General features: G+C 36.5%; 1 protein-coding gene across 1 annotated transcript in view; it reads left to right on the top strand.

Annotated features, from left to right (window-relative positions):
- Window positions 1–23,634, top strand: part of LOC149553152 (DnaJ/Hsp40 cysteine-rich domain superfamily protein) — a 118,967-nt gene that overhangs the window by 62,648 nt on the left and 32,685 nt on the right. Inside the window, exon 4 of the mRNA XM_089788652.1 lies at window positions 22,481–22,577. Coding sequence (XP_089644778.1) covers window positions 22,481–22,577 — 97 coding nt within the window. The remainder of the gene's footprint in view (window positions 1–22,480; window positions 22,578–23,634) is intronic.

Raw genomic sequence — 23,634 nt, 5'->3', positions numbered from 1 at the left:
TCGGTAACTTAGCTTGTAAGAAGGAAGATATAGATTTTATGACTTCAAAGATAAACCCAATAATAATACTTCAGTGATTCAAAAGACTAGTGCCTTTGCTTATTCAAGCAATAAAGTCAACTATAATGAAGATTTTCACATACAACTTTATAAAGTTCTATGCACTTATACTGTCAACAATTTAATAATCAAGATGCGACAGATCAAATATATATGCAATCTTAAATTAGTCCAGATTGAACTTTAACTCCTATGCTAGGGAGAGAAACTGGACACAGATATGGAAACAATTTGATATTCAACTATATCTATGATAATCACATTTAAGATGTTAAATGACCGTGTCTACTTATCTGACATTTATATTGTTTACAGAATTTAAAGATGATTATAAAGGACGAATCAACTACAATTTAAATCTCCATGCCTTCAATAAAAATAAACAAAGGCCTTTTTATTTTCTTATTAAAATAAAATATTTGAATTCATATTACAAAGCCATGCTGTACGCTCCTTATTCGTCCTTACAAAATCTGTATATCTTTTTATAATTTTCCTTCGAATATATCTTGTTCTTTATTCTTTCATTATTTATATATGAGCGAAATGGTGCGAGTATAAACCATCACACTATTCATTCCACCTAATCAAACATCGGCAGTCGTAACTGCTAAATCACATATCAAAAAAATCTTTAGCCCAATTGTTAATCAAAATCACAAATTATTTGTAATTGTTTGTCTTATATGCAATTTATAAAATCTCTCTCTTGTTTATGAACCGACACAACTGGAGATTTGTTTTGTTTGACTTTGGTCTCATTGTTAATTAGACTTATCGTGATTCCTTGATTCACTGCGATTGTATTAAACAGAGTATTGAATATTTTTGGCACTTATATTAAATCATCTTGATGTTGTGGGCCTTCTATCAGCAAACTTGCTCCCTCATGCTATTTCATCGTTGCATGTGCTCGACTTTTACGGCATCTATCAGCATCTACTCTTCTTCCTTGTTGTTTCTTATATATTTCCATCGTAACTTTATTTATCGAGTTGTATATTTTCTTATGAAACAACATTCAGCAGGGGATATTTCATAGGGAATTATTGTGTACATCATTTGCTCTTTCTTGTAAAATCTGGACAGTGCCATAATATGAAGCAGAGCATGTGTGCTAGAAATCCAACCATATATAGCTTGAATCTGCTTTAGTTTTGAGTGCATACACTTTGAATATCATTCTGTGTAGTAGTGCGGCACGTTTCCTTCATCATACGTCCTTGGTCGATATCCTTTGTCTTTGTGCGCAAGTGATGCAAGTCCGTTTGAGGGATATTGTAACTGCCAAGAAATGAATAATATACATTGAGTGTGACTTCAGTTTGAGAAGTAATACAGTTCTATTAATTCTTCTTTCTGTGCATCAGGAGAATAAAATTAAACCCAACAAGCTAATAAGGCCTCAAGCTTGGTTGAAATGAAGAATCTCTGTTACTGTAGGCAACATCGATGTCTCCATGTGTTACAATTTTTTGTCACAGTGGTGTCCACCTTTGCATATCTATCACAGTACATGTTGGCAGTTGTTGATCCACTTGCCAGAAATTTCCATGTTTCACAGTACATCATCTTCTGTAACTTCAATGTATTTTACTGCAAGCTCTTCTTCATTAGTAATTTCTATACTCTGACCTCTAACTCCACTAGATCCGTCCTCTCATTGCTGATATAGTTATCATGTGCATGTCTCTTCATTATAGTTTTCTATATTGATGCATATTAAGTTAATCAGATCACTGCATACTAAGTGTATCATTTCATATTCATGCTTTTCTTCTTAGGTCAATATCTCCATTAGTAGTCTTGCTTCAAATGTCTATCATCATACATATAAAAACTGGAATGGCCATATCTAAATGGATGGACCTGAACACTTTGATTTGACATTACTGATTTTAACTCATTTCATATTGGCCATTGGTGACATTATTTTCATCACAAATTTCGAACATTATTTTTCAAATGGAGGCCCTAATTTTTGCAACACTTAGGGCTCCATCAGTGCCCCTTATTCGGGACATATCTGCTTTTCGGGCATAATGAGTATCCCAGCTATCTCTGGGTTAAGTAGACCATGTATCTATGCTTAACCTAGTGCAAAGTGAAATTGAGTGGCCCCAGGCCCCCCCAAAACAAACATAGATTCTTCCCTCTAAGACCCAATTTTGATCATGTAACACTTTGGATCTCCTGATCACTGTTCTAACTCCCCTCATCATTTGCTTAGGATCAGAATTTTCCCTTCCCTTATCAATAAGAGTATCTGAAAAGAAACCTATTTCATAATCATTTGACCTCAACATCTGATCTTTTGTTGAATTAGATGTATCATCCTTATGGACAATACTTGTTGATTTTGTTTGATCAATGCGGTCTTTGCTGAATGGAAGATCCTTTGGGTCATGTGTTTGATCAATCATACACACAACAGAGCAAGTCTCCTTTGCTTGATTATCATCTTGCATGCAATCTGCCCTACCACCGTGCTTTAGATATTGTCTTTTCTCACAACAAGGTTTATCTTCATAAAATGCTACTTCACTTTCATAAAGAATCTAATCAGATAGTACATATGGAAAAATTTCAGAATCATTCTTCAACATGTTCTCCTCATTGTGCTTGGCTGATTCAATCTCATCTTCACATGTTTGATACAACTCCTGCTCATAGGATGAACTGAAAGATGTCTCACATTCTGAATGCATGTAATGAATTTCATCAACTTCAAAATTAGGACTGCTATCTTCATCATGATGCTGATGGGCTTGATTGTAAAGAAAATCCTCTTCAAATAATGGATTCAAGAACATAGAGAACTCAACCATATCTTCATCGGCTTCCTCTTCAAACAATGATTCAAGAACATAGAAAATTCAGGCATACCTTCATGAGAGCTTTCATTTGGATCATCAAGTATCTCATCAACAACACTAATATCTTCATTGATATTATCTTCTGAAACGTCCTCCTGTTCATACACCATATGCAGTTCTACCTTTTCTCCACTATTTGATTCTTGGAAAATATCATCCCCTTCATCTAGTATCCTCTGATTATGTGCTGATCTATCAACTTGTTCACCATGGTAAATTGAGAAAAAAATTGGACTATTTCTCTCAGTATGTTTATGATATTCAATGTCTAACAAGGCTGAAATCTCTTCCACACTAAGAGAATCCTCTTCCTCATTTTTACAGTCACTGTTATCTGTTGGCATATGAGTATCATCATGGGTAGATTCTCCTTCAGACTGCCCAAAACTTCTTCTCCATTCAAATCTGAAAGATCATTATGTTCTTGTAGCACTTTGGTATATCTTTCTACATCTCCATCACCTTCTTACAATATCTGAAAAAAAAGCTTCAAATCGGGTTCACTTGGTGAGATTCCCAACTCAAAAAAATTCTTTATAAATTCCACTTATGGGGGCATGATGTCTGATGGTATCTCATGATAAATTTTTGTCATCCTCATGTACAAATACGCTGAAGACTCCCCTTCAAATCTCTCTAAACTGAAAAAAGCATCAAGTGGAGACATGTCAAGATCTTCCATGTTGCAATTTTGGTCTTCATACTGTTCTTAACACATCTCATTTTCCTCGCTTTCATCATGAAATTCATATAAGACCCATTGTTCAAAATCCTTCCAAGATGAGATACATTTTGTAGGTAATGATTCATATGCTTGTCTCACATTGTCCTTTAATGTCCTCACAAATAGCTTCATCAATCGATCTTCTGCACAAATCTCATAATCTTCTATGAATGTATAAAACACATCGAAATGTCCAAGTGCTGATTCATCCCATTCTCCATGGAACTTTGGTACAAGTGAAAGTTTTGGGGATAACTTGCTAGGTTCATAATCAAAATTGCTGAAATCCAATGGCCAAATGCCATCCGGAATGAAAGGCTTTCTTTGAAACGATCGATGCATTTGAAACGACTATCTACCATTCCCTTTTGAGTCTTCTCCCTTAGTAGAGGTACCAACTAAAAATTGTATTGAATAGAGTTGCCACCTCTTTCAAGGAATATATTGATTATGTTGATCTTCCAGGTTCTCGCTTCTAGCAGAGTACACTTCCAAACAAATTGATAAAACTACTTTCTGATTCCAGTCTGCAAATTTGAAATTTTGGATAACTCCACAACATATATTATGAGCAACTCTCCCCAGTAGAGTCACCAATTTGTTCGTTCCCAAAACCACAGATTGGAAATCCAAGAGCTTGCCAATTCTCCAATAGGATTCCACAATTAGTTCTAGCCAACGAATAGGAAGGACTTCAATTCCCCTGCACTTCAGGTTTCACTACATCTAGGGAGGTAAGCCTTCACTCTAAACCTGATCACATGATCTAAAGGTTTTTTATAGCGAATTTAAGTTTTGTGAGTTTTCCAGTTGGCAAGGTCCTCAAACTTGATCAAAATGAAATTGAATGCTTGCTTGAAATAATTGAATGTTTTGTATATGGTTCTTAACAATTGGTTTGATGCTTGTAAGAAGGAAGATATAGATTTGATGACTTCAAATATAAACCCAATACTAATACTTCAATATTTCAAAAGACCAGTGCCTTTGCATATTTGAGTAACAAAGTCAACTACAATGAAGATTTTTGCATACAACTTTATAAAGTTCTACACACTTATACTATCAACAATTTAATAATCAAGATGCGACAGATCAAATATATATGCAATCTTAAATTAGTCTAGATTGAAGTTTAACTCCTATGGTAGGGAGACAAACTGGACACATATATGGAAACAATTTGATATTTCACTATATCTATGATAATCACATTTGAGATGCTAAAAAACTGTGTCCACTTATCTGACATTTAAATTGTTTACAAAATTTAAAGATGATTATAAAGGACGAATCCATTGCAATTTAAATCTCCATGCCTTTAATAAAAATAATCAAAGGGCCTTTTATTTTATTATTAAAATAAAATATTTGAATTCATATTACAAAGCCATGCTTTACGCTCCTTATTTCTCCTTACAAAATATGTACATCTTTTTATAATTTTTCTCTGAATATATCTTGTTGTTCTTTATTCTTTCATTTTTTATATATAGGTGAAATGGTGTGCTTATAAACCATCACACTATTCCATTCCACCTAATCACATATCGATAGTTGCAACAGCTCAATCGCATATCATAATAATCTCTAACCCAATTGTTAATCAAAATCACAAATTATTTGTAATTGTTTGTCTTATATGCAATTTATAAAATCTGTTTCTTGTTTATGAACCGCTGCAACTGGAGATTTGTTTTGTTTGACTTTGGTCTCATAGTTCTTTAGACTTATAGTGATTCCTTGATTCACTATGATTGTTTTAGATAGGGTATTGAATATTTTTGGTACTTATTTTTAATCATCTTGATGTCGTGGGCCTTCGGTCAGCGGACTTGCTCCCTCATACTATTTCATTGTTGCATATGCTCTCAACTTTTACGGCATCTCCTATTCTTCCTCGTCCCATCGTAACTTTATATATTGGGCTGTATGTTTTCTTATGAAACAACATTCAACAGGGGATACTAAACAGAAAATTATCGTGTACATCATTTTCTCTTTCCTGTAAATTTAGACGATGCCATAATATGGAGCAGAGCACGTGTCAGAAATCCAACCATATATAGCTTGAATCCACTTTAGTTCTGAGTGCATACACTTCAAATATCATTCTGTGTGGTAGTGCGGCATGTTTCCTTCATCATACTTTGTTGGTCAATATCCTTTGTCTTTGTGCACAAGTGATGCAAGTCTATCTAAGGGATATTGTAACTACCAAGAAATGAATAATATACATTGATCGTGACTTCAGTTTGAGAAGTAATATAGTTCTATTAATTCTTCTTTCTATGCAGCAGGAGAATAAAATTAACCCTGACAAGCTAATTGTTAGATCCCAATTTTTGACCCAATTTAAAATGTTCATATAGCCGTTGAGGTTTCACGTCAAGTCAGTTGACAGTTGAAATTTGTTATAATCATGTGAAATGGTAAAATGGTAAATTGTTATAATTTTATATGAAGATGACATGCTAGTTAACCATTATGATAATATTTTTAAGCTATTGCAGATGGTTATTTGTTATGAATTCGTGGGAATTGAAAAGGCAGTTAGCCGTTATGATTATTTATGATTAATAACTTGTTATGGTAATATGATTTAATTGTAGAGAATTTCCTTGTAGGGAGCACATCAAAGGGGTAGATGCATTGTCAGAAAAGAATTGGGCATAGTAGCATCACCATCACTGGGCAAATGGGTATGAATCGTGAATCACGATGGTTGAGGACCTAGCGACTGCATAATAGGATATAATTAATGGACATGCATGAGCTATTAAATAAACATTTAAAATATTATCTTTTAAACTTAATTAATGCGTACCTCAAATGGCTTTTGGTTGACTTTTCCACCACATCATTATAATACATATTTATGTACGCACACATAGATATAAATTAAATGTGACATCATAGTATTATTTTTATACAAGATTTTATCTATTTAATACGTACATTTAAATGCATGTACAAGAAGATATAATAAATCTTCCAAGATGAAACATGTATTTAGAGATATATATTTAAAAGGTACGACCGTGGATAAACATTTAATATGTGCCATTTTAATAAAATATATTTACGTGCAAGTAAATAAATATGTTTATATTATTCTTTTGATTTGTAACCTTTCAAGTTCTTTTCCATATTTATTTATTTATTTTCTTTACTAGAAATTGAAATGTACACTTGGCATATTATATCGGCATCCAAGAAGGCAAAACATTTCTTTAAGAGTTACGGCTTCTTGGAAGCCTTTGAGAAATCAAATGCCTTTACATATATTTGGAAGCCGAGAGAAGTCGGATATGTATTTTGCCTCCACACGATTTTACTCCTGCATTCCTTTCCACTGTTTTACTCCTTGTTTCTACACTCTTGTTGAAGGTGGAAATCAGGCACTTTCTGATATTGCATACAGACTGTTGTTGTGAGGAAGCCGGCTATTAAACATCAAGCCAAGGCTCACGTTTCTGTATTACATTAGATTAGGTTAAGTGGTCACTTCTTTTCTGAGTTACACATCTTTAGTCTCTCTATTTCTACATTAGAAATTATAGCAGAACGAAGTACATCCATGAGAAGTCTGCATTGTAATATCAAAGAGACTAATCTTTCCATATTGAGTAAAGATGAATTGTCATGTTGAGTTCAAACATCTTTCTTATACTGCTGTAAGTCAGGATCAAATTGTACTTTTGCAAGTCTTAAGATTATGTCCTCAAGCCATAAAAGCTGAGATATATTGAATATGTAATTAATCATACTTTAGCTGAGGAGTAGCAGATTGAGTTGGTTCACTCTGAGATTTAAACACCTGGGACTCACCCGACTGAGTGGCCAAGGAAGAGGTGAAGAGGTGATAAAGAAATCTGCAATAACATGGAAACACAATCAGAAATGATATAGCAATAATATATTAATTTAAAAAGGGAAATCGTTTAATAGCTCATGCATGTCCAATTCATTCTCTGTTGTCAAGTCGAGTGGTGTGGTTAAGTACCAAGATGCTCAGTGGCTGACAAGGTGTTCCATGTCTATTTCGGGTAGGGAGGGCCTTTCTAGTTAGAGAAAGTGTGGGGATAAGTTGAAGGTCTGTGGTTGGGTGGTTAAGCCCCTGACTATGTTTCCTCTCTCCACAAGATGTCAAGATGTGTATTAGATAAAGATAAGTTGAGCACTCAAACATTTATTGGTAATAGGTATTTTTACTTTCATGATATTTATACAAGTAGAAGATATGATGGATTAATTTATATCGTTGAATTCAGTTATTTCTTTTGATGTAAGCAACCTTTTTTGTCAATGTAATTGGTAACCAGTTAGATTGGTTGACCATCTAATTGAATATGGAATATATCTATAAGATTGTTATTTCAGTCTTTCATTTATAAGAATAATGATTATGAGCATATCTTCTAATCTTATGTTATTGCCACAGTTAGCAATAGGAAGAAAAGAAATGAAACAAAGGTATTTGACTCCCCAAATGATATAGTGGTATCTGGTGTCCTAAATGATACAATAGTATTTGATGCCCTAAATGAAACAGTGGTATCTGATGCCTTAAATGATACGGTGGTATCTAATGTCCCAAATGATACAGTGGTATCTGATATCCTAAATGATACAGTAGTATCTGATGCCCTAAATGATACAGTGGTATCTGACGCCCTAAATGATACGGTGGTATCTAATGTCCTAAATGATACAGTGGTATTTGACGTCCTAAATGTTACAGTGATATCGAATGTCCTAAATGATCCAATGGTAATTGATGCCCTAATTGATACAGTGGTATGTGATGTCCTAAATGATCCAATGATAATGGATGCCGTAATTGATATAGTGGTATTTGATGATAATCGCCATTTGATTTTGATATAGTGGTATTTAATGGTAATTGTCATTTGATCCTAAGTAGTACTTGTGGACTAACTCGGGTGTTTGCGGAAGCATTTCTAAATTGATTTTGGTTTCGAATTCTATGGTATGTAAATTTTAATTTCTTTGGTAAATTCATTGATAGTGTTAGTTATGAGATTTCCGTCTAACTGATTGTAACCGTTAATCTCATTCGCATGAACGTAGCTGATATAACTGTCTTCCTATGAAAATTTAGTAATAACTATATTTTTGTGATATGTTAGTTGTTAGTTAAGACTCGAGAAAAGTGATTTTTACACTAATAAGGCCTCAAGCTTGGTTGAAATGAAGAATCTCTGTTAGTGGAGGCAACATTGATGTCTCCATGTTTTACAATTTTTTGTCACAGTGGCGTCCACCTTTGCATATCTATCACAATACATGTTGGTAGTTGTTGATCCACTTGCCAGAAAGCTCCTTACGCAATGTGATTGCAATCTGGTCACACTTCCGGAGGGCATTTCTTTCAACATCATCTTTTGTAACTTCAATGCACTCCACTGCAAGCTCTTCTTCATCGTGAATTTCTATACATTGACCTCTAACTCCACTAGATCCATCCTCCCATTGCTGATATAGTTATAATGTGCAGGTCTCTTCATTATAGTTTTCTATATTGATGCTTATTAAGTTTATCATGTCATATTCATGTGTTTCTTCTTAGGTCAAAATCTCCATTAGTAGTCTTGCTTCAAATGTCTATCATCATACATATCAAAAATGCGTATAGCCATATCTAATTGGATGGACCTGAACACTTTGATTTGACACTACTGATTTTAACCCATTTCATATTCGCCATCAATTACATTATTTTCATCACAATTCTCGAACATTATCTCTCAAACAGAGGCCCTAATTTTTGCAAAAATTAGGGCTCCATCAGAGGCCTTCGAAAATAAATATTTAATGCATTTATGCCCCCTACTATTCAGCGTGCTTTTTGAATGTACTCTACTTTAGGTTGTTAGAGCTCCACCAAAGGCCTTTGCAAATAAATATTTAATGCATTTATGCCCCCTACTATTCAGCGTGCTTTTTGAACATACTCTACTTTAGGTTGTTATTTGCAGACTCGGGCTCAAAGGATATTTGACAATCTAAAAACATTTCAATGTTTGACAAAACATAATATATTTTTTTTAGTGGAAAATGCCAAAATACAATGACAAAATGTATCAATGTGTTTGGTGGGGGTCTAGGTGAAGTGCCCATGGTGTGTTCCCTATTGTGATTTGGGGTGGGGTTGTGGGGCAAATGTCGAGTCTAAATGAAGATGTTTGATGCATCATGCCACACTTTTTTTCACGATTTTGGCCTATATGGACTGAAATGTTCATATATGCTCTCACTAAATATAGCAGGTGATAATTTTCACTTTTTCAGAATTCTGTCCTACAGCTTTGAAATGTCACTATGGGCTTTAAAAAAACTATAGAAACCTATAAAAAAGGTAATACGATCTTTTTGGGTGTTGTAAGATTGCCCTTACACCATTGGATGCTCACGCATGAAACACCCAAGGTAATTTGAGAAGTGACCTTGTCACATTTCTTATCCTAGAGGAAAACCGAAATAACGAATGGCTTCCTTAGACAACTATGATTAATCTTCAACTAGCTTTCCTTTCCACTTAATTCTAAATACAACCCGCTTCGTATACTTCTACTCACAAGGCTGTCCAAGATTTCTCCTATCTCTTCTTATCAAGAGTAGATTCTGGACTACTCTAATATGCTTCCATTGGTCTCTCTTTAATGATCAACTGAAATAACTAGATCAACGATTAACTATCTTTTCTACATACAAGTAAGTAAATGCTTATCATGGAAAGAAGAAAAGAAATATACAAGTATCAACTGGTGGGTCTTTAGCTAGTTGTGCAAGCCTTGGCATTCGGTAAGAGGAGAAGCATTGACTTAGGCTTAACCTCCCAACCTCAAACCATACTTATCCCCACACAATCTATTGAATTAGAAAGACCCTCCCTACCCCGGGATCGAGCTTGGCATATTCTTAGTCCAGTCACCTAAGCATTCTGGTGTTTAGAATGTTCGCATAGTTATGGACGAACATGTTTGCATAACTGGCACCACTGACATCAAGTGATCAATAGATGGCAAACATGCCTTTAAACTACCTTGGCCAAAGTTTTCTGATGGGTTCAACGACTTGATCACCATCGTTCAACTTGACAATAAGAACAAAAATAAGGGCAAGCATGAGCTATTAAGTAAGATTATTTAATTTATTTAATCATATCTAATTCCAGTTCTATATTCTTGCAGATTTCATCTCACCTCTTCGCCTTTCCATGGCTATACAGTCGGTGAGTCCTAGGTGTTCGGATTCTCAGAGCAGTCGGCTTTGTTTTGTTAATTCATGGCAATTAGATGCTTCCAACATTTCACATTCTGTGATTTGAGAGATTGTACTCCTTAAGACATGCATACACATGTATATCCATTCTTCTTCAAATTGATTACTTTGTGTAACTGCAGTATGTAAAGGCAACCTCAACTTCAGCAAGGTAGAATAATATACGGTAGCCTATAACAAGAATGATAGCGCTATAATTTGCAGAGATCCTGCTTGGAGTTTGCTGGGTTTCCAATGGTAAATGGTAGCTGGAAATATGAGCAAAGGAAGACGAAAATAATGAAGAAGTCGAAAATGATAAAGGGAGTCGGAATGAGCAAGGAAAATGCGATAATAAATAAGGAAATCGGAAATGTGTTCTCTTGAGTATTTCGTCTCTCTCGACCCATGATATAAAAAGGATTAAAAAGGACTCTTTGGCTTCCGTAACTTAAAGAATTATCTTGGCTTTTTGAACACCAATTAAATGCCAAGTGTTTAATTAGTTTTTTCAAAGAAAAGAAGAATTAAAAAGGTGGAAGAAGATTTGAAGTTTATAATTCGAAAAATATTATGGTTTATATTTATCTATGTACACGTAGATATATTGGTGAGGTGGCATCATTTTATTATAAGAAAATAATATTATGGTGTCACTTCATTTTTTATGTCTATGTGTACGTACATAAGTATATATTACAATAATATGGTGAAAGATCATTTAAAATACTTTGAGGTACATGTTTATATTTTAATTAAATTATTTTATGTTTCTTAAATTATTTATTTAATAGCTCATGCGGGTCCTATAGATGTATCCTGAAGTTCAAGTTGCTAGGTCCTCACCAAAGAAGTTTAAGGTCATACTTGTCAATCTTGTTGACTTGGACTATGCTAGTATCCCATTCCGTTGATCCTGTTTAGCAATGCTTCCCCCCTTCATCTTCTCTTGCAATCACCCATGAAACACTTCCACCATAATAACAAGTTCCATAATAATTTTCATATAAACATTTAAAGAATTTGATTATTAACCATAATTCCAAAATCAAGCAACTGCTAAACATCATCTAACAATAATGGATAATGACCATCTTCATTAATAGTTAATACAACGAATATAAATAACTACCTACTTAACATGATCATGAAAGAAAAATTTGTTCAATCTATAACCGCTATGAGAAAATTTAAAATTAGGTCAAAAATTGGGATGTAACATGGATGATGGAGTTAAAAAATCTGAAAGAAAAGTCTTGACTCGGTGAAAGGTGAATTGTGGTGTATGGACTGTAAGGAGGAGGGTCACACAAGGGCTCTTTCCCGAAGAAATAATTTTGCGATATCTGCCAAATTGTGGGACATTCCACTAAGAAATACTCGTTTAATATGAAAACAAAGGGACATCAGCAAGTATTACTATGCAAGAAGTATCTACCGTAGGAGTAGGAACAAACACGAACAATGACGCAACCTCAGGAGGGTATCGTAACAATAACTGGCACAAACGAGGCAATAAGAATAATAATAATAACAATAATAGGGGTCGAAGTGGAATACAGTACGACTCGAGTGGACAGCCAATTATAGAATATTGTGTGTGCAACCTTTGGGGGTACTTCGCTAGAAACTGTACCACGAAGGAAATGCCACAGTTATTATGTAGATGGTGTGGTCCAAGAGACCACGAGCATTCAAAATGCCCTAAGGGGTGAAGTTGTTAAGCATCGAAACATGTGATGAGGAGACACTAGCCATCATTGCGAGCAAGCAAAGAAGGCAATGTACCCACATGCAGAGGAAGAAAAGAAGAGGTTACAACAAGCACAAGTGGAATTGGAAAAACAAATGGAAGCTGAGAAATCACAAACAAAATACACTGCCGGCACCTCGAAGAGGAACCTGGCAGAACAAAATATTATAAGGCAGGTAATGCAAATGGAAGTTCCTATGAAACTAAATGACCTTCTTGCAATGCCTCAGTTACGAATGACAATATTGAACACGACACTACTCTCGAAAGCAACGGAAGAGACATGAAAGGATGGCAATAGAACGACTGCAACAAACCCAATGCTACTGGCACTCACTACGGGAAGACACCTTGCAGTAGCAGAGATGGGTATGCTAGGAATCGTACTCACGGACACAATTGTAGATGGAGGGTTAGTGGTAAACCTACTACCAGAGGATATATGGAAAAAGTTGGGACAACCTACATTTCAACTACTCACTGCCGATTAGCACAAAATCAAGCCTTTAGGGACCCTGATGGCGCAACTTGTAACCATTGGAATGCAACCATTTTTATTGGATCTCGTGGTCATTCTGTTGAAAAGAAAAGAGTATGATGCCATCCTTGGACAGGGTTGGCTGGTACAAGTGAAGGTGAAACGTGATTGGAAACGGAATACCCTGTCCATTGAAGGCAGAGGTTGGAGATTTGTAATCAACTTACACACATAGATGGTAGGTGAGGAGGCAACGTCGTCGGATTTCAAAGGCGAAGGCGGAGGGGACGACGAGGGGAAGAAAAGAATGGAACCTGACGAAGAGGGAATTTTGAGATTGGAAGGAGGGTCTAACGATGATGACTTGGACTCGATGAATGACCTACTCCATTGGTAGATGGGGGACTACGAGCTCTTTCCGAGCTGTAATATGTTAGGGGTTGACGAAGGGTATAAAGGAGAGGAAAATGAATGACTCAAGGAATATAGAGAAGTGAAAGAAGGAAAGGCGGTTACGAGTGAAGCTGAAGGAAAGAGCATACCGTACGGCCAATACAAGAGAAAGAACATGCAGTACGAACTCAGCAAAAGGAAAGATTCCATCGTATGGTACATTGTGAATGGACCACGTGAAAAGAAAAGGTTACACCGCATGATGGATTTAGTAGAAAGTTGCCAGTAGCAAGGAAAACACATCGTACAGTCAACACAAGGAGACAAAAAGAACTATGTAGCAACTAGAAATGCACACCGTACGACCAAGGAGTACTGTACAAATTTCGCATGCTGTCACAAAAAATGCACTGTACGACAAGGGGAAGACAGTATCGTACACCGTACGGACATAAAATCATGGACACGAGTGAGGGGAATCAGTTTCAGAAGATCTTGTACAGATTGTAGAGAACACTGAAGACAACACCGTACTGAAGCATAAAAAAGTATCACCACACAATAGCAGGAGGAAATTGTACAAACACAGAGAAACAAGCGACCGTACAGACGGGAGAAGACAACAAGAAAGGGCTACTATAGGATTGTGTATGGGTTGCACAAAGAAAAGATGCCAAACATTGTATGGTCCAAAGGAAAATATAAAAGCATTGTGTTGACGTACGAAAGTGGCTGTGCGGACAGTATAGACAACACGGGCGAACAACAACAAAATTGACTATATGGTCAACATCGCAAACAGGCATAGCATCGTACAGTCTGGAGGAAGAATGTTGTGTTGTGCAACATATGTAAAATTTTGTAATGTATATATGTAAATAAGTTAATATAAATAATAATGTATAAAATAAGAAGGCAAAAAGGGAAAAATTGTAATAGAGCAATTGGCAAAATCATAACAAACAAGAGATGTTATATAGCTACTGTATAACTTGGCAAGAGAGTAATTAATACCGTACGGTATCGAATAAAACATCTTGTATGGCTAAAGGAGAGAGTATCGTACGGCTAAGGAGAGAAAGTTGAGAGCAAGAGAAGCCTATGAATTTTGTACAACTAAGGCGGAGGGAAAGGCAACATTGTGTAAATGAAACACCGTACGGTATTGAAGGTCTATCCAATGCACACCACATAGCTAAAAAGATACTGTACTACCGTAGAGTCATTACGGAGAGAGTAACCGCCATAAAAAAAAAACACATAGTATGGAAGGCCGAGCATAAAAGAGAAAACCCATATTGTATGGCAAAAAAAAGTAACATTGGGAAGCGTGTATGGGTAGGATACCGTACAGTCTATCAGGAAGGCACATCGTACGATCATTACGATACCGTACGATGGAAGGAATTGAAGGCAATGCACGTCTGTGGATGGGTATGAGGACATATTGTACGACATAAAGAACTAATATTGGTAAGCATATAAACATTGTACGTCGTACACATATATGAATACCGTACAAGTAAGACATCGTACGGTCGACACATTGGCAGAGAGGAGCCCAGAGCATCATTGTACAACCACTAGTTTAAAGGAATTACAACTATCTATACAGCACACCACCATACGGTAGGAAGGCAACAAAGGGGTTTTGCCCTGCAAATTAAGAGATGAGCGGTGTCGTACAATTGAAAACAATATATTAGGATTGAGTAGAGTAGATTACAGCACGGCTAGTGAAGGCTTGATTAGAGGTAGAATACACTGAAGAGCAAGAAAGTATTGAAAAAAAGAAAAAAAGAAAAAAAGGATGACAAGTCAAAACAGTTCACAATGAATAACATATAGTACCGAAGGGAAAGACATAAACAGGTAGTGAAGAAAACATAAGTGGTTGGTAGAAAGAGAATAGGATCGAAAGAAAATCACAAAAATGGTGTGTTCCATGGACTTTTGTGTGGGTTTAAGGGTGCTAATTTGGTCTTGGTGCTGGGGGCGCTACCCCTCGACCCTGCGTTGTACTGCGAGCTTTGCCCTAGGACCTCGCTGGGTGCGTTGCCCCCTTGACCCCTAGTCAGTTCAGTTATCAGTCTTGGGAAGTGTGACCAGTTGATGAGACCTGGAGCTGCTGCAAGCATAGAGTGTCTGTATGCTAGAGGTGGAGAGAGCACTGGAGCAAGCCTTTCAAGAGAGGTGCTATGCTTTGAGGCACTCGGAGTAGGTGTTGGTTGGATGTGAGGCTCTCTTGGTGGATGCATAGAGAGCTTGGGAGGAGCTAACCATCCAGGTGGAGGCAGTAAAGCGACACTTGGCTCAGTATACCCAGGAGTTGGAAGCAGAGAATGCGACATGGGTGCTATCAAGGTCAGATTGGCTAGGGAGACAATATTGTGTTAGTAGAGGCTATAGATGCAACGTGTTTTGGAGACCAGTTTGGTGCAAGCACGGAAGGAATGTGAATGTGATGTGACGGAAAAAGATCTATCCTGTTATAGTTAGTCACAATTAATATATTCCAATTTGTTAATCTGTCTTGGACATTTTGTAATTGTCGTCTGGAGACGACTTTACTTTTTGGGGGGGATGATGTTGTCAGTGAAATCTATAGTGTAGCCAATGGCTAGAATTGTATTTGAAAGGGCGCATGACGGTTGCGTCACCCCTTCAGGAAAGTATATGTACACCGTACGAAGGGACTATTGAATCATAATCATTATGATTGTAAGAATTGTACTTGGAGTGCATATTGCATATATAAATAAAGTATCTGTTCTGTATTACATCTTAGTCTACTGAATGCAATAAGTATCCTTTTACCCTGTACTGTAAACACTCTTGTTGCTCAATTGGCTACAATGAAAGAGCTTATTCATTATATCAAAGATTTTATATAGTGTTTGCACTGAAATTTTTTTTGTAGTTATTTGTCTGTGTATAGAAGTTTTGCTGCTTGTTTTTTATGCTCTGTCTATGAGCCATGTGTAGCAGTTTCCAGATTTGAATATGAACTTTAGATGCGTTTATCGGGCTTGTTTAGTGGATTATGCTAAGTCAATTTGGTGTGTGTCACCGTCCTATATGCAATTGTTTTCATTTCTTTTTTTACGCTTAACTGGGGGCTCATATTTGCATCGTTACCCACCCCTTTGGGATGATCATCTTCACTTCTTTTCATTATTGGCGATTGATTGTTTATATGTATGTAATGATTGGTGGCTATCTCACCACGCATTCGAGAGTTTGCCTCTCTTTTAGTGCTTCTAGATTGACCAAGAATTTTTGGGGGCTTTAAGTTGAGCTTCTTTATTTTTCTTCCATCGGTTCTTTTACATATTTCAATTTATGGTTTTCTCTGAATCACCAAGTTTCATGTAACTTAGTCCTTTTGGACTTATCGAGAGTCTCCATGATTGCCGCCGAGAGATTTCTTATAGTTATTTGTGTGTCATTTTTGGCTTCTCGCGACACCGTTTAGGATCTTTTTATTTATTTTATTTTAGTTTGTAATGTATCTATTGACTAGACATTCTAGTAAGCATTTATTATCTATGCAGGCTGCTGTTCAGTGAATGTATTGTGAAACTTCATCGGTTTTGATAAACGATGTTGTTTTGTGATCTTTGATTTTCTCTTAATGGTTCACATTTTGAATAGCCATTTTTGATAATATACGTATAGCAAAGACATGGATGTTGGAAAGTTATCAAGCTGGTTAATGCGTCACTTCAGTAAATTCAAGAGGGTTGTTTATTTTCTTTTCAACATTTTATTAGTCTAACATTTTAAGCAAATGCTACGATCATTATATAAATACAGATTATTGTGTATGACTCATATTTGTGTGCCTGCTAAGGAAATCTAGACTACAAAGAGATAAGTATTCTATGATTATAACTTTAAGTATAGATCATGAATTTTGTTATATTACTGAAAATAATGTATGCTTTTAGCATTGGTTTGTATATTTCTCTTCATGATAGGTTGATTCTATGAGTCTTTATTGATCTCTCTTGGTTGCAAGACGAATCAATGGGATGATGAGAGATTATATACAAAGTCATGCAAACTATATGGGGATGATGCTTGCACTCATAGGACTAAATTGGTGAAGGAATATCATATATAGGAAATAATATTCAGAGGGAGACTATTGAGCTTCAGAGGGAGGTTGCGTGATAGAGGGAGACATCTTAATCTTTGCAAGCTTATGTGGCAGTGTGATTGCTAAAGTTTCCTGTTTGGTCAGCTTGAAATCAACTCTCTTATTGTGGCAATCAAAACAATGCAAATGCTGCTTCTGTTGAGGAGTTTGTATTGAGAGAGAATCTTAGCCATTCTTAAACATATTGTTAATGAGTTCCTTTTTGTTAGAGAAATTCGAAGTGAAATCCCTTGTTTCACCCTTGGCGAGTAGGTATGGTGTATCTACCGTCAACGCGTAGGCATGATGGAAATGCATTCTTCTCTGAGAGAAGTCAGAGGTGATAGCCCTCGATCCACCCTCTGTGAGTAAGCATAGTGGAAATGCATTCTTCTCTAGGAAAATTTTGAGATGAAAGCCCTCAATTCATCCTTTGCTAGTAGGCATGGTGGAATTGTATTCTTCTTTGGGAGAAGTCTGAGGTGAAAGCTCTACGAGTAGTTATGGTGGAAGTCATGTATGTGACTCCATGACTTTAATCTTATGCTTTTATGAAGTAACAATGGTGAATAATGTTATGTTGAGATAACAATGTTTTATTGAGAAAATATGTGATGAGAATTTGTTAACGACATTTTTTATTGCAGCTATGTGTACCTGCCATACTAAAGATTTCTCTTGCTAAGAGGGTGTGTTGAAGATGATATTGCTGTATGTTAAAATTGAGAAAATGCCTTTGTAGTTTTGCGTCATCAGCTAAGGAAGAGATTTATGGTGATATTTCCAAGTGAGCACGACATGGTGTCCAAGGTGTGCTAGGTGTCTCACTCTAACTAGACATTTTATTATACGGAGAGACATGTGGCATGTGAAGAGAAATGTGTCTAGAAATTTGAAGAGACATGCATTTGGTGAATAAAGAGACCTTTAGTTATGATATGAAGTCTCAATTCAATATATATATATATGATTGCTTTGTGTGATAAGTATTGTATTCAATTTAAAGCATTGTACTTGGAAATTTATTATTTTAATAAAAGAGATTTTTCTAGTGTAGCTGGGTTTGTCCCTTTAAGTTGGAGGGTTTTCCTAGGATAAATTGTTGTGTTTACGTGTCATTTTTGTTCTTTCGTTTATTGTTGTTTATCTTTATTTCTGGGAAAAACATTAACAAACTAAAGTGTCTAGTCAATCATGACGCTTCTCCTGGATATGTTTCTCTCTCTTAAAACTCCATGTAATGCCCAACTAGCTTCCTAGAGCAACATCCCATCTTGGATTAAGAAATCCAAACATTTGTTCCTATTTAAAATAAAAAAATTCCAAGCAAGTTCTCTCAGCTTTTGCAAGGTTTGGATCTTCATGTTACAAACTTTTGAGCTTATAAAACCTATAACCTCTATCTTCATTTGTGTCAACTACTTTTTCTTTCTATCTAAGGCACTTGCAACTTTGTTTGACATTCCATTCTCGTGCTTCAAAATAAAAGTATAACTTTGCAAATATTCAACCCATTTAAAGTGCCTTAGATTCAACTTTTGTTGACTCTTTAGATATTGCAAGGCTTGATAGTTTGTGTAAAAAATAAACTCTTTTAACACCAAATAATGTCTCCATTTCTTCTAAGCTTGTACTATAGCATAAAACTCTTGATCATAGATAATACTTTTTATTGGCATCATTAAGCTTTTCACTAGCATAACAATCTACCTGAAATACTTATGGAAATTTGGGAGCTCCTATTTACCGCTTCAGGTAACATGTTTAAGACACATAATATTTATGAAGAGAGAAATATAATGCTACACAACACAATATCAAAGAACTTGTGAACTTCTTTATTAATTTTGGGAAATGGTTACATCCATATATTTAGATTTACATTGACAACATTACTTCTTCGTTCACAATCTTGATGATGATCAAATGCAAGTACATAGAATATAAAGTGCCAAAGGGTTGCGACTATGAATCGTCACAACCAACCAACTACCCGAATTGCCTACGCCTTTGGACACACTAATCACATGGTAATAGCTATTTTACTGACAACATCATCCCCCCTCCCCAAAGTACAAGAAAGACATTAAAAAAGGCTAAGGTTGCATCCCTGAAGAATGAGTCAATGGTGTAGAAGCCGCTAGCTTCTCAATGAGCTTATACATTTGCTTTGTCCTTTAGTTTTAATTACTCTCAGCTACCATTTGACGCTCCCTAGCTGCCTTCACCATAGTCTGTCTCCAAAATCTCCTTTTCCTTCTTATCTATCAACTCCATAGCTGTGGGGTGAAGAGCCTCCAATGATGCTCGCTCAAACTTTCTTTTTTGCCAACTAAGCCTCTCTCTTTTCCAACCTGGCCTCCCTCTCTACAAGCTGATCTCTACACTACCCCAACTCAACCTCTACTTCATGTAACTGTTTGGCTAGCTCCTCTCGAGTTGAGATTGCGACTAACCGTTGGGCTTAAGCTCTTGAGGCTAGATGCTGAGTCTTCCTTCATTGGTAATACCCCTCACGAAAGATTTATTCAACTCCGTAAGGAGGTCTGGGCCTGACTCTCCCATGGGCCTGCACAGACCCCAACCCTCTAACATCTTGAGGGTCTTAGTAGTAGGCAACCCCCAAGGCTTCGAACACCTAGTAAACTCCTCTCCACAACCTCTGCTAACAAATGCCAGGAGATGCTCCACCTACTGGTCTATCCCATCACGAGCTCATAGCCACATTGAAGCCACAACTCTCCAGACACCTGGGACCATGTCTACCAAGTATTGGTCCAAGTTTGGGTCACTAGACCCTAAGCCTCCTCTTGAAAAGATATTTGTGGAAGCATTGTCTCCCCTACAACCACATTGCTTGCCTCTCTATCCATAACAGTAGGAACCCTCTCTTGCTTGAAAGCTCTCATAGGCGAAGACCTAACCTCCAAATCTACAATATCAGTGGGTGGGGGTAATGGTCATTGTGGTGAACATATCATAGGCTTCACAGGTCTGATGAGTGTGAGCTACAACCGATTGAGCCATCTATCCATGTTTGGCTCCAATGCTGTCTCCACACTATCATATCCACCACCCTGTCTTCGACCATGTCCTCACTGACAGGCTTTGGTACAGTAACCATCTCCATCTCCACTGCCTCATCCCCCTACGACGACTATGCTACCCGCTTACCATCAATACCTCCAATTGACTTTGTACCTCCAACTAGCACTTAGCCGAGAGTGACTCAAATGCTGGCACTATTATTGGTGTGTTCATGCTCACCAGCGTCCTCACTTGATCAAATGTTGGCATGGGCAATGTGGTCATCAATCCTGTAGTGGTGGTCAGAGGAGTTAAATGGACCTCTGAGAGTAGTGGTGGAGCAAAAAGAACTGAGCCACTGCCAACTCCAACTCCAATGTCAACTCCAATGCCAACTGGTGCGAAAGTGAGCGCCGAATCCACAGCCTCTACCTCCATGGCCTAGCTATCACTTGAGGAGCTCTCACTGTTGTCCTCCCAGCCATTATCAATGTCTCCCTTCGACTCTGAGACAAACTACCTGGCGCTTCTGCGTCTATCCAGCGGGCACTCTACCAACATTCAAATTTCTCCAATAAAATATTGGAGTCTTGCCAGGTGCCAAGGTACCCTCTGGCTTCACTTCCAACTCGCTAGGAGGAATCTGCACACGCGAAGCATCCAAGAGTTGGCCTGTCACATAATGCGGCATATAAAAGGTCTTGTGCTGAAGGGCAAGAAATTTGTACATCTGCACTGCCAAAAGTGGTGCCCAGTCATACAACAGATCGTTTCTGATACCGTTCATGAGGAGAATCTATGGGAGGGCAATATTTGAGGCTCAACTAGAACCAGTAAGTCTTCTCTTCACCACGTCCATAAGACAATGCCATCGTCCTTCAACAATGAATGACTTCTTCATCCATTGGCTCTTGGAGGCACTTGCTACAAAATCCATCTTGGCTGGTGTTAGAGTCTTTGAGACCAATCTAATCAAATGTTCTTTCTTATCTTGGTTAATTTTCTTTGCCTTCAAATCAATTTTCTTTCCATTTCTTCCAAGGATACCAAACACTCTAGTGAATTCAGCTGTTGTGAAAGAAACCTTGAGGTCATACCCAAGAAACTCGAAGGTGCCGGTGCATGAGAATCTGTCAAAAGTATCGACCAACATGCGAAGGGCACCTTCATAATCTCGGATGCAAAATACGGGCATTTGGATGGCCCGATGAACTTCAACCCTTGATATTTTGTTTCACCAAGTCAGTGTTTGGTGTTTCTTGTCACCATTATCTGCACTTCAATCCAATGAGCCCTTTAAACACTACATTTTGTGTTGCAATAACTTTCTTCTCTTTCTGCGTGTACAATTTCCCTAGCATCTTCGGTTTCACTTTCTTCTTCCTTGAGTCCATATTAGTTCTTCCTGTGACTCTCACTCTTATAGGCAAAAATTTGGTTGTTTTGGTTGGATACTAAAGAGTCAGAAGAATGGTTGATCTTAAAATAGTTAATTGACTAGGTGATGTAAGGATGTTGGTAAAAGATCAACAATAAAGCATCTAAATATGATATCTTTTTTCAGTGTTCTGCATAAATTGCATGTATGCTGTCTACGATTGCTATATACTCAGTATCTTTGACTTCAATAGTAGTTTAGCCAATTTTTATATTATCCTGTCCTGCTAGAGTTTATATTTTCTTGAGCTTTGTGTCTGTTCTGCACATGGATATATTTTAAGTGATATTTTTGATATTTCAGGAATGGTGCAATGTACCCAATGCAAAGGAGATGGTGTAAATTCTATAGACCACTTCAATGGCCGTTTCAAGGCAGGCGATACTTGTTGGCTTTGTAGGTTAGTCAATCACATATTTCTGTCTTAGTCTTTATTTACATTATTGGAGTTTGCAAATACAGAGGTATATGTGAATATAGAGCTTGCTAAGAGGTAAGTTAAATATACTTCAATTAGAACATTACTTCTCAAAGGTTATGGACACGTCTTTGTTTAGATGATAGTTATGGATAATCTATCATTAAATACAACCATATATCCATATATCAATAGAGAAACTAAAACTTATAACCATTGTTTTCAGTGTAGAAGTATGGGATAAATATTCGTTGGAAACCTTATCAAAATTGGAAAAGATTTCAATTTGTTTTTTGGCGAGATCTCGTAGATTTGTGTAAAAGGATGAAAAATCCATTGTACTTATTAAGAAACAAACATTTGTGTGGATACACTTTTTTATGTTTGACAGGTTATGAGTAGAACTTTATTACAATAGATTATTTATTTAAAGAGAAAATAATGGTAATTAGAAAATGGCTGGTGAAATAAAATAATTGAACAGAAAATTATCGAATTCTAAGTCACTTATAATGGGACCTCTCAAATTAAAAATTCAAGGTCAACGTTTTCAATTCAAGCGATGATTATGGAGAAGCACAAACTGTTCTCTTCTTTTCTAAGCTTTGAACAGTATTCATCAATAAAGTTACCATTGTTCTCTTTAGTTGTAATTATTTAAACAGGTCAAGTGGACTATCGTATGTTTATATATATTTACGTTAGCCAGGTGAAGATTATGGCGGTGTAAATGCACCTTTCAATTCTAAATCTCAAAGAAATTCAATTGTAGAAAAGTTTGTGGGAAAATCTGTATTGAAATCATATAAACATCGGCAACATAACCATTGGGACAGATACAAAATCATGCCAGAATTGTGGTCACTAGATAGTGTAGAATCAAGTTTGGTATGGTTCTGCAGTGTATTGCTATTTGATTTTTTCTCTGGGGAAGTCTCTAGATGTGGGATAGAGATGTGGTGAACATGAAATCAACTGTTTAATTTGTCAATCTGGAGTTCGTAGACTTTTAACCAAAGCTGTATGGTATACAATCAAT

Source organism: Cupressus sempervirens, chromosome 6, assembly GCF_028749045.1.
Source record: "Cupressus sempervirens isolate cs-2001-9-10 chromosome 6, ASM2874904v1, whole genome shotgun sequence".
NCBI classification, from domain to species: domain Eukaryota; kingdom Viridiplantae; phylum Streptophyta; class Pinopsida; order Cupressales; family Cupressaceae; genus Cupressus; species Cupressus sempervirens.
The sequence above is the reverse complement of the archived record's forward strand: the minus strand, read 5'-3'. Positions and strand labels throughout refer to the sequence as shown.